At 40.7% G+C, this 16,276-nt stretch overlaps 1 protein-coding gene across 1 annotated transcript in view; it reads left to right on the top strand.

Moving 5' to 3' along the window:
• Positions 1-16,276, top strand: part of MACROD2 (mono-ADP ribosylhydrolase 2) — an 856,291-nt gene that overhangs the window by 12,421 nt on the left and 827,594 nt on the right. The window contains exon 3 of the mRNA XM_084284713.1: positions 11,970-12,077. Within this exon, the coding sequence (XP_084140839.1) occupies positions 11,970-12,077 (108 nt within the window). The remainder of the gene's footprint in view (positions 1-11,969; positions 12,078-16,276) is intronic.

Raw genomic sequence — 16,276 nt, 5'->3', positions numbered from 1 at the left:
ATGTAGCCAACACATTTATTTCTGCAAGTTGAAGTAGTTCTCTACACATATCCTTGCAGGAGTAGCATCTTGAGGAGTTAATGATCAAGCACTGAGTTGGTAAAGACTGTTGTATAGTTTACCAAGAGGAACCTCTCCAAAAGACTGAGTCCATCCATAATGCGGATCTGAAGAAAGAGTAGAGCTGTTTGCACATTTGTTTTACTTCAAAACACTTACCTGCCCCTGGCTTTTCTCACATGGGCTTTTTTTATGTGAATATGGGCCGTTTGAATGCTCTCCTTTATACTGATGGTTACTCTGTAAAGGTGTTCAAAGTTGCCTGTCATATTTGTGCAGCAACTGAAAAGCATTTAGTTCAAGTTCAGCCTGGGTTGGATTGATTTCTGTGTGCTTAGCGTCACTCTTTTTGAAGAAGGAACTGCTTCGAAAAAGACACTGCAGGGTTCAGTTCTTGGATGAACATAGTGTATGTTGTATTGCTGTACTTCTGTTGGAACAGTTAATCTAAATTAACTGAAAGAAAACCCCAGACTTAGTGGTAACTGCTACTGAGGGTATGGATCAGTTATGTTTGAAGAAGCAGAGGCAATCTCTTTTCCACTTTTTTGCCAACAGAGTTTTAAGTTTAAGTGCATTACAGGTAACTAAATCCAGATAAAATAAGGCGGTGCTCACCGAATTATGCCTGCAAGGACTTATGCTACAGTATTCTAGTGCTTTAAGGCTTGGTGTCCGTCCGTGTCCCGTACCCCCCCCCCCCCCCCCCCCCAAAAAAAAATAAAAAAAATTAAAAAAATTGTATTTTATGTGGATTTGCAGAATAAGATGGTACTAAACATTGCTCCCAACTGTTACTGAGTTGGTATTGCATCCTATTTCTGAGGACCTTACAGTAAGCAACTATGGTTCTCTGTACTAGTGAGTATGGGAAGAGTCCTCCTGAAGTACTTACAAGGTTTACTTCGTACCTTGCTGTTTGGATTGAAGTTATATTGTTTCTTAGGATAGTGAATTGCTTTTTTTTTTTTTTTTTTTGTCTTTCCCCTCAGGTGGGGAAATGCTGCAAGGTAAGCCTGACCCAAGTCTAAGGTCCTCATGCAAAAGACATTTTTTTTGTATTTGCATAAAAACATACCTATCTGTACCCCTGGCACTAGAAAACTGAAGTCCCTCTCCGATCTCTAAGCAGCGTTGTCAGTATATCTCATGCAGAGATGTTCCTGAATGCCGATGGTGTGAAATGTTTGCAGGCAGTTGTGCAGGAGTTACGTAGTTTGCTGGTAGTAACTTCTTATTTCCAAGCTCCACAGTAAGTACTACAGAAGGTGTAATGCTGAACTAGAGAAACGGTTGCTTAGCAATGGTGTAGGAAATTTATATGACAGAGGATGTAGAGTAAAAATTGGCTGCTTAAAAAGCTAATGAATTTGCACACTATAAGCTTACTTTAATTCTGCTTGATGCCGCATGTGTTGTGTACGCCTACTAAAATGTTTATACTTCTAGGTGAATAAAACAAATGCTGCTGAAAACATAACACCTGGTCGCATATTGCTTTTTTCCAGCCAGTTTCTAAAATTGACTGGAGTAATACTGTGGTAGTGTAAGTTTGGGGTGAAGGTGATCTCGGGAAGTACTGGACTGATTTGGGCATACCAGTAATAGTGTTATGAGTTCTGAGATATTATCAAGACATGGATCTTGCAGTTAAGGTGATTTGGTTTGTCTTTGAAGGAGTCTAGTGAAGTAGCATCACCCATAGTCTTTCAGATGTATTAAAAAAAGAATGAACATATTTCTCTGATGCCATAAATAGTAGTCAGAAAAAGTACATTTTTTTTGTCTCTCTGAATTGTCGTTAATTACAAGTTCTCTGCAGTGAAGACGATCAAGTAGGGATTGGGTTGGAAGTGTCACGGTGTAGTTCGTGTCTCTCTGTGGCCTCAGGTGACTGTTTAATGTACTTCCTACAGAACAGCAGTGAGAGTTGGACTGAAGGATCTGTATGTCTAAGTTTTTGGTATCCCTCAGATCCAGGTACTCGTAATCAGGCTTGGGCAAGAACTTAATAAATATTCTGTCCAACAGTGTTGTTAGTCCAATACATTGTCACAAAGCCTCAAATCCCTCTGAAGCCTCACATTAAGAAGAAAAAAAGACAACACAAGATAGTTACTGAGTGAGTTTCTTTAAATATGTAAAGCACAGCTCCTTCTGGGGTTAGTTTAAAGCAGCAGCCATGCCTATGGCCCCGAAATAGTGAAACCTCAAGGTACAAAAGCAAGCATAGCAGCTGGATGCTGACTCTCCAAGTAAACACAAAAATACCCTAGGGCCTCAGCCTCCTTACGTTGCGTCTTTGCTCTGCCACTGTGCATGGCAGTGAGGTGAGGAGACTTTGATTTATGAATTGACAGCTGTGTGTCCCTGCAGACCAGATCGTATCACAAATGCAGGCTGAGTATGTATTCCTTTTCTTGTTCTCCCTGTTACCACTGCTTTCCCAAACTTCATTCTTCGGTATTTCTGCATTGCATATGAAGTCTTCCATAGTTTCCCAGGAACTTCATGAAAAGGTCCAGCCTTTCTGTGCTTTCACCTTCGTCTTCTCACAGACAGCAGGCTAATTTTGCCTCTGTCTTTTTTGGGGGGGGGGTAGACTGAGGAAATGTAGGAACGTAATGCTGCAAGGACTACACAAGACCTTTGTAACACCAGAATAAATGCACTGTGCATGAGCATTGCAGGAACATTGCAACAGATTGTTAGGAACATTGATTTCTTTGTCAATTCTCATGGTATAACCCTCTCTGTCTCTAACCTGTGACATAGCCTTCAGTGTCTTCCAGTTCCATAATATGGCTGAAATGTAGAGACTCTTAATTATCAACCTGTTTGTGGGCTGCTGATAAATGTGTATTAACGTGGATCAGAGGAGTTACTTCTGGGTAACTCCTGGGTAAGGTCTGGGGCATATCTTCTCCAGCCTAGACCCCAGCTCTCCCAGTCTCTCCTTTACAGAAAAGAAGTCCCGGGTGGGATCTTGTGTTTCTAAACATGACGAGAGGGTATAAAAGGGACAGGAGGCAGCTCCGGCCTTCTCAGCAGTGCGCCGTGACAGGACAGGAAGCCATGGGCACTACTTGAAAGAGAAAATCCTTTGAAAATAAGAAAGTACTTGCTTCCTATGAATGTTTGAACCCTTCAGCAGGTTGCACAGATTGGAGACTTCATGGAGACTCCACCACCATCCTCGGAGATGCTCCGAATCCAACTGGCCAGGCTGCTGGGCAGCCTGCTGTGGGTGGCCCTGCTTTGAGCGGGATGTGCTGGGCTGGACATCTCTAGAGGTCCCATCCAACCTCATCCATTCTGTGTTTTGTGGTGTCTGTGTGCCCCACTGGCTTCATACGTGACTACAATCCCTGGCTAATCCAATTATGCCACTCTGTAATTAGCTGAAACAGCGTATTGGCAGAGTACCATCAGAGAAGGTGTTGGTGTTCATCACTGAGTGCCTTTAACTTGCATGTAGTGCTGTGTTTTTGGCTAGGTAGAAACCAATTTGTCTATGGCAGCTGTTTCTTCCCTGTGCCCAGGTTCTGTTTGTGTTCAAGTCCAAGAAGTGGCAGAGCGAATCTGTGCTACAAAACTCAAGTACTGCATCTGTGAATGCTTTCCCGTGATGATGAAACACGTGGAAATAATGCTTATCTTGATTTAAATAAGCAATTGCTTGTCCTGCACAATCATCCACTGTTAGTAGGAGTGAAGGCAGGCACGTAATGTAACAGATCTTACAATCTGGCTTTCCTAAAGCTCTGTAAGCGTATGCGGAAACAAATGGAATGGAAAGCTGTGGGGTTAGTAATTGCTGATAGTTTGTCATTTTTAATCTGTACAAGACATTTGTAAAACAAAGCATGGGGAGGAGGGGTTGGAAGCTGCGAGGACAACATGCTGAATATTTAGTAGGATGATTGCTGCACCGTTTCTGGTGGTTAGATGCTACAACTTGCTCTACTCCTTTGTTTCTTCAGCAGCCCATGCGAAGAAAAGTGGAGCAGTGTCCTGATCCTGCCTTCTGTTGGGTTCTCCTGGGAGGGGAGGTGTTGGCCTTTGCCTGGGGTCGATGTTGGGTCTTGCATCCCTTGCTTGGGGCCTTTACCCAGCACTGCTCGCTGGCCCTGTTACAGATTGCTGTGGGAGAAGGCATTGTGGGGACACGTGTTTCCATAAGTAGCTGTTGTGGCAAGGATGAAATAGCAGAGATTTTTCTTGTTTTATTGGAAATAATTTATTTCCTACAGCAGTGAATTCTATAGCTGTCTATAAATGATGAAACTCACCCATTTTCAGTTTTGTTGCTTGCAGTTTAGTTTGTTGCTCATATTTTTATGAACTAGAGGGAAACACTGAGAAATAGGATTTGTTAAACAAAATTCAATTTTAACACTGCAGGCTTTTGAGTCTAGCCGCAGTAAATCCTTTTCGTTTGTTCCTTCTTTGATTTCTTCTCCTATCTGCTTTTGTTCAAGGAATGCCACGAGCTTTCTTTGCCAAAGGTATTGCTTTACACTATGGGTCTTTAATAACTATTTTTTAGTACCGTGTGTGTACTCTTTCATTATCAGAGCTGAAAAATTACAATGTGTTTTTAACAGAAGCTCTTCCAGCTGCAGGTTTTTCTCCTCCCTTTGGTTGCAAGCTCTTTGGTATGGCTGCAGGGATTCCTGTAATTGGATGTCTGAGACGGTTTCAGAAATTAAGACGCTTTAAAGCGTATGAAAAGTCAAAACCCTGTTCTGCTAAATTGCAGATCAGGTGTTAGTCAGCACGGGTTACCTGTGATATCCTTTGGAATTTGAATTTAAATCTTGATTATGTCTTTGAGACAAGGGTGGGGAGGGAGTACTTGAGAAGGCAAAAGACCAGGTGAAGAATACAAGGGGGCAAAAAAAAAAAAAAAAAAGCAAACTTTGAAGTATCAGTTTCTATACTGAAGGTGATAATGTAGTGGGGGAAAAATGTGGTTTTCTGATCAGAGGGGTTAACGTGCCTTCTGAAATCTGGACAAACTCTTGATGGAAGTTTCTTGGACACTGGGTATTTTAGCAGGGACTTGGTTTGGGTTGGTTTCACAGCGGTGTTAGGTCTGTGGTGTGCTTCTACATTGTCATCCCAGCGTGCTCGTGCCTTTGATGGGGGCTCCCTCTAGTGAGCTGTTCATAAAGTCCTTTTTCTTCCAAGCTCTGAAGCGCTGCTCGCTTTGGTTCAAAGCATGGTTCTTCTTTGCTAAACCTGATACGGCTTTTTCTGCAGACGTGTAAGGTGCACCTGGGTGCTGGGATTGTCCTTGTCCTTTGGTGCAAGCTGGAGGGAGCTGCAAGTAAAGCAGAGAGGTAGGACTGCCTATTTGCTCTGTCTGGCATTAGGGCCTGAGCCGGTGTACTTCATGTTTGGAGAAAGATGTGGATGGAAAGAGCTCAGAGACATCATGAGCATGGTTGAAGGTCCAAAGGATGTGACCTCGGTGAGGAAGCTAAAAAGGGAAACCAATTTCTTAATGAAAGAGCATGAAAGAAGGAAAATGCCGGTGGTGGGTGGAGAGAGGACAGGGCACCAGATGTTTGCATTGGGATACAACAGGTGGGCTTTGCTTGGCGAGCTTTTCTTGACAAAGCTCTTCAGGATAAGCTAGTGCAGTCTGTTCACAGCTAATGCTTTTTAAAATCAAACTTGGCACCACTGAGATATAACAGGTAGAAATACTATGCAGAGTATTGCTGTGCACAGGTGGTTGAGCTGCAATTTGAGGAATTTGTTTAAAAGAAGTAAGAGCAAATAGCTTGTGGTTATTTAATACACACTACTTGGCGTGCTTGGAAACATCCTTGCAAACAAAACCACTCTGTGATATCAGATGAGATGAACATTGTTTATTGTATTGGTTGGGACCCTCTTTTTCCTTGTCCACCTTGGATTAAAAATGTAAGCGTGCCACTACTGGATCGCATCAAAGGTTTGCATTAGCCCAGCGTCTGCTGGCCAGCTAAGGATGCCAACAGGAGACTGCAGGAGCTGAGAAAGCAGATGGAAATGCTTTTCAGGGATACTGTTTTAGCTTCCTTCAGCCTGTAGCAATGGATATCTTAATCTAACAGCGGCATCCTTGTGCTTGATGTCTTCAGATGGATGTGATGATACAGATTTGTCCAGGTGCTGTTGGACTTTCTGTAACTCTTCACTATTAAATTTGTAGAAGAGTATTGCATATGGTGGAAGGGATGTGTTTATGTTGGTTTTTTTTGTTTGTTTTTTTCCTTCTTTGCCTTTTAAATCTTTTGGATTTATTTGAATCCTTCCTAGTTGTATTATGAAAAACAGTAGGCACTCAGTTTGCTTTCTCCAGCTTCCTTGGTAAGCTCTTTTCTGCTCTGCAGGATATGGACTTCTTCTGGTCCTACTTTGTACTTTCAGTTCAGCAATGCTTTTGCTGACATGAAAGCCGAATTGCATGTGGTTTTGTGGATGTGAGTGTTGTGTGGGTTCATGCAGTGGTGTAATAAAGGCTCCTCCCTCCTTTTCTCTTCCATCCTGTTACATAGAAAGCAAAGCTGTCAAGATAAGAGCTTGATACAGCAGTGCATGTGCATTACTGGACAAAAAGTTAGCCTTACTTGGGTATGACTTCAAACAAATGTCATCCCTTTTAATAGGATTTCATTGTGTTACAAATCAGTCAGTGCACTATTGTGTTACATGTCCCTTTGCTTTCCGTCAGCTAAACACAAAACCAAGGTGAGGATAGTTTTTGATCGAGCTGAATTGACTGACTCATTGTAAAAGCTAACTTAATTTTCTTGAGGAAAGGAAGAAACATCAGTGCTGTGTTGTAAGCAAACGATCAGATGAGAGATGTGTGTGGTTGGTTCAGCGTCGTGTTTCAACAACCAATGCCAGAAACCTTGGAAAGTGTCTAACAAGGGGACAAATGTCTGGTGCTATTTCCTTGCATTTTCCTTAGTGTCGTTTGCACCTTGGAGGTCTTCTATGCCAGAAGTATTATCACCCTAATTAATAGGGTGAAACTCCTGAATGAAGTTTCTTTTTATGGGTTTATTCAGTTCTTCTTTCTTCTGATGCAAGTTTATTTCTGGCATTCATAAAAAATGAGTGGGATAAATAATTTCAGTGTTTTTTCTTAGAACTTGTTGCTGTTGGAAGGAGGCTCTCCTATCTCATCATATACGGCAAGATCACCCATACTTGCCTGTTTAAGTTAGGATTGGAACAGGCTCCTGAGGATAGTGGTCAAAGCACTGAGCCTGCTGGTGTTCAAGAAGCATTTGGACAACACTCTCATGCATTTGGGGTGATTCTGTGCAGAGCCAGGAGCTTGATGATCCTTGTGGGTCCCTTCCAACTCAGGATATTCTCTGACTTTGGCTCTCCCAGTAGACACATTTGTGGATTGTGTCTGTTTTACTCTTTTCCTTACAGATGAATGCAGTGCTACTTCACAGGTTGTAGGTAAACTTTTTCCAGGCTTAGTATAAATCTGACATCAATAATTTTCAAATATGTCACTTTCAGTGCACTTGGCCTAAATGAGAATGAGCTTGTCTTTTTGCTTTCCTCTCCCTGGGATTCCTTTTGGATGAAACTTTCTCCACTGCTGCTGTCTGCTCTGTGAAAAATTCATCTCCTTTTATTTTTTTTTTATTTGCTTCTGACCCAATCACATAATCTTCATGGAATGCTTGAAGTATAGCACTTCAACTGTAGTTTGAGTTCAGTCATAGTCATGACTGCTATCTGTTCACACAACATGCATAGCTATTTGCACAAGTTCTGAGATTAAGGAAAAAAATAGGTATCAGAATTGTGAGAGTGGGGTAATTCAAGAAGGCCAAACTAATGCTGTTTATTGCTGCTTTGTTACAGCTCACCACAGTGTGTGTTTTTTGTTTTTTATTTAAGGAGCACCTCCCAGTAAAACCTTCTTTTAATTTTGAGTGCAAGATTGACATGGGATAAGAGGTGGGGGACAGAGCCTCCACGTGGACAGAAGGAAAGCCCTAGATTCAGTCTTACCAGGTACACATAAGCCCAAATAAAGCAGAAGATGTATCTCATGCTAAAGAGTTTTTATTTTTTAGCAGCTGTTTTAATAACCACGGTTTGATTTAATCTGGCGATCTGAAGGCATCCAGGCTTCTAGTGGAGCTGTTTGGTTGGTATACGTTCAGTTCTTGCTTGTGAGCAATGACAGCTGTGGTGAGACAGGAGCAGTTCTTCCAGCAGAGAGATCCTGCCTAGACAGCCTGTAGTGCTCAGCTGGGTGGTCTTGAAAACCTTTTAGTAGTGCCTCTTAAATTTTTCTGTGGCTATGCTGAGATTTCTGTAGAGGTCAGAAAATGCAGTCTTAGTCTGTTTCCTTTTTTTTTTCGTCCTGAAAGCTTCTCATGTTCAGAGTAACAGACAAAATTTTCTGATCTTGGAATCAGTGGTACCTCCACCTAGAACTGAGATGGACTTTGTAATAGACTTGATGTAGCTCACTTGTTTCACAGGACATGAATCTGAGTTGTCCTGGCCTTTCAACTGTTCTGCCCCTTCAAGATGCATTCTGGACAAGCAGTGTTGAGTCAGACTTGAAGTTCTGATTTGCTTTACAGGCAGGTGTTCTTCTCTCCAAAGACTTCCTAGGGATGTTTCTTGGGTTGTGGGCACAGCTGTTGTCTGCTGTGTCTTCTAGTTGGGTATCTTGAGCATCAGCACAAGGTGGGGATAATGCAAATTCCTGTTCTGTATCTCGTATTGAGGACTGGTGTTACGTAGCAACCATTTTGGAGGATTTATTTCTTGAGGAGGATGTACGTACAGCTGTTTCTTTAATAGAGCAAGAAATACTCCCATTATGCCACAAGTGCAAGGTAAATCTGTCACTGCTAGGATTTTTATTAATGCATTAGTATGTGCACGTGCTGTGTGGCCTTTGTGAAATATGCAGTGCTCTGGGCTTGCTGGCTTGTCCTTGCTGGGCTACAGTACCATGAATTACAGTGCAATACCTGCAGCATATGAGTTGCTCAGGCATATTTGACAACAGTGCATCATTCTTAGTCACAGATCTGAGATTACAGCGTTACCTTGGAAGGAAACTTTGCACTAAATGAGTGTAGGTTTGTTTTTTTTTTTTTTTTTTTTTTTTTTAATTTGAGGAGATAAAAATGTGTGTGGTTGAGGAAGAGATCGGAGACAAAGCCAGAACTGAGCAGGAGAAGAAATTATCCCCAATATAGCAGTTGGACTTTGTTAGGAAATGCTGCATGCCAGTCCCAGAGATCTAACAGACAGCAAAAGAAAAACAGTTCTCTCCTACAACTATTTGTGTTACATCAGGGTTACTTCTTAATCAGGGGCTTATAAGTAGACTTGAGTGTTCTCGACTGTGGGTGAGACTTGGCTCTCCAAAGCTTCCATCAATCTTAAGTGCTTCTCTGTAACAACCAGGATGAAATAGCTGAAGTCAAAATCCTCTCTTAAATCAGCTTTTTTTTTTTTTTTTTTTGAGGGGGAAGAAATGAGGGTAATTTGCCCAAGATGTACAGGCAACATGTGCTTTTACTGCCGAGTTGTATTAAAAACAGCAGTGATGGGGGTGGTTCTTGTGGGGCATACAAGGGACTTGCTGAAGAGGATGTAGGAGATCATCTAGGAGCATTAGTTTTTGAGTTGTTGTTTTTTTTTTTTTTTTGGCTTCTGATGCAGTGAATTTACTAACTTTTTTTCTTTTTTTTCTTTTTTTTTTTTGTGGGGAAGGAGTCTTGCGAGTAGTTTTGCTGAAATGTGTTCAGCACTCATGAACATGGAGAACTGCAGGTGAATTTGTGATGTATGCAGAGGCCAGGTCAGGACGCAGTGATGGTGTTGTGTGGCATCCTACAGACAGAGCTGGATGACTTTGCTGGTGGATTGCCTAAAGTAAGGGCTATCTCTGCACTGCCTCTCACCCAGAGGTTAGCAATAATGAGAATTAATTTCTATATTCTGTGCTACCTGTTTTCTTCAAAGCTCTTCTAGGTGAATTTTCTGTGCTTTTAGTGTAGGGTATTGGTATAAATACCCTAATATCCAAAATGTACTTGATAATTAAATTTAAATGGTTTGGCTTGGAGAACTCAATGTGTTGGTGATATTAGCCTGTGGTATGAGACTTCAGCACAAGGTGGAGGGGAGAAAATTATGGCTGGGGTGTGTTACATTTGGCAGTGATCCAGTAGGACGTTCACTGGAGAAAGGTGGGGAAAACTGTCCTGCTTGCTAACAGAACATCCTTTCCTTGCTAACAGGAAAGCAGATAATAAATCACACTGTGTAAATCAGTCAGAGGTTGATTTTTATTTTAATATGACTCAACAGCAAGCTGCAATGCTTACCTTATGTGGAAAAACTGAGGAACCCCGTAATGTTTGTTAGTTGAGGATAATAAAATATTTTTAATAGGATAAAAAACGCGGTACCTCTTGTGTAGAGATTACTTTTTGTCCTATCTAAGATGCTGAGGCTGATCTGGGTAGCAACGGAATAATAATAGCTTTAGGAGCCAAATATAGGAATAAAATTCATGAATACACACACTTCAGTACAAAACAACCTTTATGCTAAATATAAGGCATAGTGGCAATGTATCTTTTTGCTGGAGGTGACATGGACTTTACACTATGCATGTGATAGCTGATCTAAGCCAGAATTGAGTAAGACTAATTATTTTGGAGAGGCTGAGATAAATGGTGATTTCTGAGAGCAGTTGTTTGTGCTGAAGTTAAAGCAATATCTAAAATAAATGCAACTTATTTCTATTTGTGGTTGCTTATAATGCTGATGGATTGGAGCAGATGTACTCTAACTTACGGAAATTGATTAAAGTGAAGGTTGATCAGAAATATTTGGAGCCAGATTTGTTTACGTTGCTTCTACTCTCCTGCTAAATCTTCCCTTGAGTTTGTTTTGCTTAAAGGAAAATACTTACTTTGAGGATTGAAAGCTATTCTCCTCTTACATTGTCACTTCAGAGGCTCAGTTCTGTTTCTGGTCAATATATGAGTTTGAGCTTCTTGAGATCTGTAAAGAACTAAATTCAAACAAACAAACAAACAACAAAACCAAACACAATCTTTCCTTCTTTCCCTACTTCTTTTCTAATGACTTAGGTGTCTTGCAATGCAGATGCTTACTGGCTGGTAAGTGCGTGTGGAAGTATATGAGGTAACTGAACAATTTTACAGATAATACGATGCTAGGGAAGTGAATTGGTGATGCAAAATCATGTTTACCAGCATATGGGACTTAATACGACACCGTTCAGTAAGGAATCCATTTGAAAGCTGATTTATGTGGAGTCTTCCACCTCCTTCCCGTAAAGCAGTTGACAGTGGCCAAGCTCGGAGTTGAAATTCACTGGTGTTTTTGTTTAGGTTTTTCTTCTCCCTGCTGTGTCAGGACTAGTTCTCAGTGGTGGGGCTGTTGGCAGGCTGCTTGCTCGGTGCTGTTACCCAGCTCCTGAATAATTCTGGGTCTGATGAATTAATTCTGGGTTGGATATATTATTGCTGCGGTGGGAGGATTATCTTAACTAATTCTTTTTTTTTTTTTGGTAATTTTCTACCCTTGCAGCTACCCAGGAAAAGTATTTGATGGAAGTAGCTCCAAAAAAATGTGTATGTGCATGGTGTTTTTTAACCAGAAGGTATTTCAGTAGCTTTGTACCAGCAAACAAGCAGGCGGCGTGGCTGCAGGGAGATGCTGCTGGAGTCTGCGGGCTGCTGGTGCCCTCGCGAGGCCAAACCACAAAATGTCACGGTCCTGTGAGTGGAAATGCTGGGACCTGCTCACAACTTACAAGTAGTCATTTTAGAGCTGCTTTTGTAACCTGGTTTTGTTACTTTCTTGTCCCGTAGGTGAAAATGCGAAGGAAGAACAGCAGGGGAAGAAAAGCCTGAGCGAGAAGGTCTCCCTGTACAGAGGCGACATCACGTTGCTTGAGGTCGATGCCATTGTCAACGCAGGTAGGTGACAAATGGTTTATGTTGGTACGGCTTGAAAATCCTTTCTTGTGGGGATATCTATGTTGCGAGCGTGAGCTCTGGAAAGCTGCTTAAAATTGCTGTGTGCTTTGGAAACGTGTTGGAAACTTTTTCCTGTGTTTCTCTATTACGTCTGTTCATCCTTTTGTGTCTGTACCTTCACTATGAGAAGGATTATTCTGAAACTTGAATATCATGGTCACCAGGGAAAAAAAAAATCATCCTTTTTTTTTTTTTGATTTAGCTTGTATAGCTGGGACTTCACACTTGATAGTGGCAGAAAACTTAACTTCAATACTAAACTTCTGCAGTACTTTACTCTTTTTTTTTTTTTTTTTCCAAATCAAGCTGTTTGTAGAGTAGATGATGTGAAACTGTTAACAATAAGGTGATAGGAGAAGTGGCTTACTGTTTTCTGTGGTTAAAATACTTCTTGTAGGGTGATTGTGTCTTTTGAATTTTTGGTTATGACCTACAGAGTGCTAAACGTTTTAAAACTTCGAGTTTAGTGACTGTGGCCCTGTGTACGTGATTGAAGTGAAGAAATGTGTTGCAGCATCTTGTGACAAAAAAGCATACGGAAGTAATTTCTTCGTGTTAATTGGAGTACTGGTTCTTTTGTAAGAACCAATTTTTGGTATTATTTATTGGAAGGAAACTTACTGCATTCTCTGTAATGGAATAAAGTATGGAGATCAACTGTAGCCAATGCAGCCTTGGGGATGTATTTTGCCTACCATGATAAAAAGCTATGTGGAGATGGCTCGTGCCTTCTGTAAAAAGCATAGAAATGTTTGCTTATGCAGCATGGAAGTTAGTATACCTAGTTTCTTGGGTTGCTTTGTATTTTCTCTGTACACAACTCCACACGTGGAGACATGCTAGTGGGTTATGGGAGTACATGTAGAATCATCAGTTACTTGTTGGGGTTCAAAAATTTTAAAGTAAAGACATTATTGGCAAATACAAGTTGCTATTAATCTTCTAGTTAACTAATGCATTAAAAACTTTCTACATTACTATGCGGTAGCATCTGCATGGTAACACAATCCTCTCCTCACTTTTGGGAAGATCTCTGAAGTTTTAATCTTAATGTTTTTCCTGATTATTTCAAAATGACATTTCCTTGAGTACTTTTGCTGACTTCCTTATTGTTCTACAGTAAGTAAATATTAGCATGCTTTTCTTGATTTATATTTACGTTGTCTTTATTCATGGGCCTCCCTCGAATCGCAGGTTGGAATTGGTTGCGGAGTAGCTTTGAAATGGAAATACTTCACTTTTCTTGCTTTTGTAGTGTCCTTAAACCCTACACTCCCAATTTGGAAACGATCCATTCCTCACCAGGGTGAGGATCTGTTTTCTGGCTTCTGCAGAGGTACAGAGATGGTAGCTGAAAATGGGAGCTGATGTGTCATTCTGCTAAAATCAGTGTCAGTTATGTCCCCTCATTAATGTGCTCGTCTTTGAGAATGATTCCTTAAAATTTTCTTGGTAGCAATTGTAATGCAGACAGATAGTTTAACTTCATGTTTTGCCTGGGGTGTCCAGTTATGTTAATTTCCTATCCTCCTTTTCTAAAGGCTTCTATTGAGATTTGTATAAAAATTTGTCTTCTAGTCTTTTTTTTTTGTGTGTGTGCTGGTTATTACGCTCCCACTCCAAGCTGGGCATACATGTGTTTGGGGAAGGGAGAAGGGGCTATTTGGTCCCGCTGTCCCTTCCCTCTTTAAACCCATTTTATTTGTTCTGAAGGCAGTTTCTGATGGAAGGCATTTCTGTGGACCAAATGGGTGGTGTGAGGGGGGGAAAAAAGTTCCAGATAATATTGGAAAAAGTTTCAGATAATGTTGGAATATTGACACCATAAATGAGCAATAACAACCCCTACCTTCAATCTACTTTAACATTTTTGAGCTTCTACCTCTAAAGTACAACGTGGATTTAGGGAACAAATCTTTCTGCTGGATATTAAAATTTAGTCCATAATAGGTGGTGCACGGCCTGAGTTGTGGCTCTGAACAAATCGCTTCCTTCTGTCTCTGCTTGCCTACTGCTCCTACACACATGGAGTATATGTTGAATTACCACTAATTAATACGGGGGGAGGGAGGAGGGTGCTTTGCTCTTTATAACATATCATGTGGCAGCTTTTTAATTTGAAATAGGTACAGGAGTTGTGTTTTGAAAGTGGGTGTGATTGTATGTGTCCAAGTGGTCAGATAACTTAAATTGCAGTTGATCGCTGCTGACCAAGTATTAATTCACTTGCTACCTGTTGAATCTTACCGGCCAAGTTCTAAGATAAGGTGACATGTACTAGTGTGCTTGTGAGTTAGTATTTACTGAAAGCGAGATCAAGAGGCAACAATTATGTGGGGTGGGGGGAAAGGATGATTTTTTACTTTTATTTGACTGGATGGATGACTTGCAGAATGCTGGAAGAAACGCTATTTCTTAGCTTTGAAAGCTATTCTTTGTACTATGCTTTTGTACAAATGCCTAAGAAGAGAAATCTTTGATCTACAGGCAAAAAGGAACATCATTATTCTATTCTAGTTGATGCCTACTGTTAATAAGTCTATAGTGTTACTGTAAATGAGCAACTAGCCAGTTCCTACGGTTACAGCAACTAGGATGCTCCCTTTAGTGAACAATACTTGAGTACTGCAATTGTCTCAAATGCTCCTAAATTTTGGAGAAAAACCTCTCAAAAGGGAATCTTTATTGAATAGAGAAAGCAAAATGGTAAGTGAAATCTTGGTATGATAAATTGCCAAAAAAAAGTAAATGAGGAAAATAAATGATTTTTTATTTTTATTTTTACGTTCCCTTTTCTACTAACCTCCAGTGCTGGAATGGAGTTGCTGAGCCCCATCCTCTTCAAGATGAGATCCTCCACAGGGAATGCTCTGCGTATCTGCAGGGAGGCTGGGGAGTGGCAGTGTGCTTGGGAAGTGGATTATGTTAGCATCTTTTACAGACTTTTAGTTTATATCATTTGTCTTGCTGTGTGTCCCTGTCCTAGTACTTGAAGCATACAGAACTGGAAATTTCTTGTTTCATTTTAAGTCTCATTTCTTGTTATTGAAATACATGTATGCCTTTCCTCCCTCAAGCTTTTCTTTCAAAACCACATTTAAGTGTTTAAAGGTAGTATTTTTTCTTAATTTTCATAACTGGATTTTCTTCTGGACTCTTCCTCCCCACACACCTTTGACCTAGAAATACATAATCTGTTTAATTTTGAGGCATCCCATTTTTCTCATGTCCAAAATTACGTGTCAAGGTAGGACTATGCATCGAAACAGTGAACTGAATACATTACCAGTGAGTTATGCTCAAACGAATGTGTAAGTGTAGACAGTGGCTGAACTATGCCTTTCCACATAAACAGCTTGTTAATGTGCAATCAGTCACTGCAGTTGCCTTGAACTTGGTGCTTAATGAACAGGTGGGGAAAAAGGATGAATTCTAATCTGGAACAGATCTGACACCAGGCAATTTCGCTGATTGCTAATCCATTTCATTTGGCAACTTAATTTATCATACAAAATGTTCATCTTGTAGCTTCTGAAGTTAGAAATTACTTCAGCAGTGGCCTGTCTGAAAATTATGAGGGGGTTAGAGTTGGTAGCTGGCCCTGAACTAGTATCGCACGTACACTGATTTCCCCACCCACCTTTAAGCTCCCTGTAGGATTTTGCATGGGGTGTGTGCGTTTATCAGCACTGAATTTTCATCTGAGCTAAATGCACAAATGGTTACCTGCACTGAGAGCTTCCCATTGAGTCTGATGTCTAGTAGCATGTTTTCTAAGCACATTTGAAAAGTTTCACCTGGGGTGTGCAGGTAGGGGAACTGAAAACTTGTATTGAAATCAGTCATCTGGCATCTGCCTATAGAAGTTGTACTGCTGTAATTTCCTCTGGGAACAGTACCATTAATGCCTACAAACTGTTGTTAATTTGGTTTTTATCTTTAGCATGAGCAAGCCAAGGTGTTAATCAAAGGTTGCTCAAGTTAATTTACAGTTGGTGCAATTATATTTATATACATATATAACCCCAGATTCATTTATACATGTATTTCCCACTTATTTATCAAAAAAGTCAACATTAATTGTTGGGGGAATCAGTCATTCTTCATCATGGCATCTGTGAGTAGGCTTATTAGTGCTT

This window comes from Netta rufina (genome assembly GCF_964035555.1).
Source record: "Netta rufina genome assembly, chromosome: 3".
Classification (NCBI taxonomy): Eukaryota; Metazoa; Chordata; class Aves; order Anseriformes; family Anatidae; genus Netta; species Netta rufina.
Note: the sequence above shows the minus strand (reverse complement) of the source record. Positions and strands in the feature narration are given on the sequence as shown.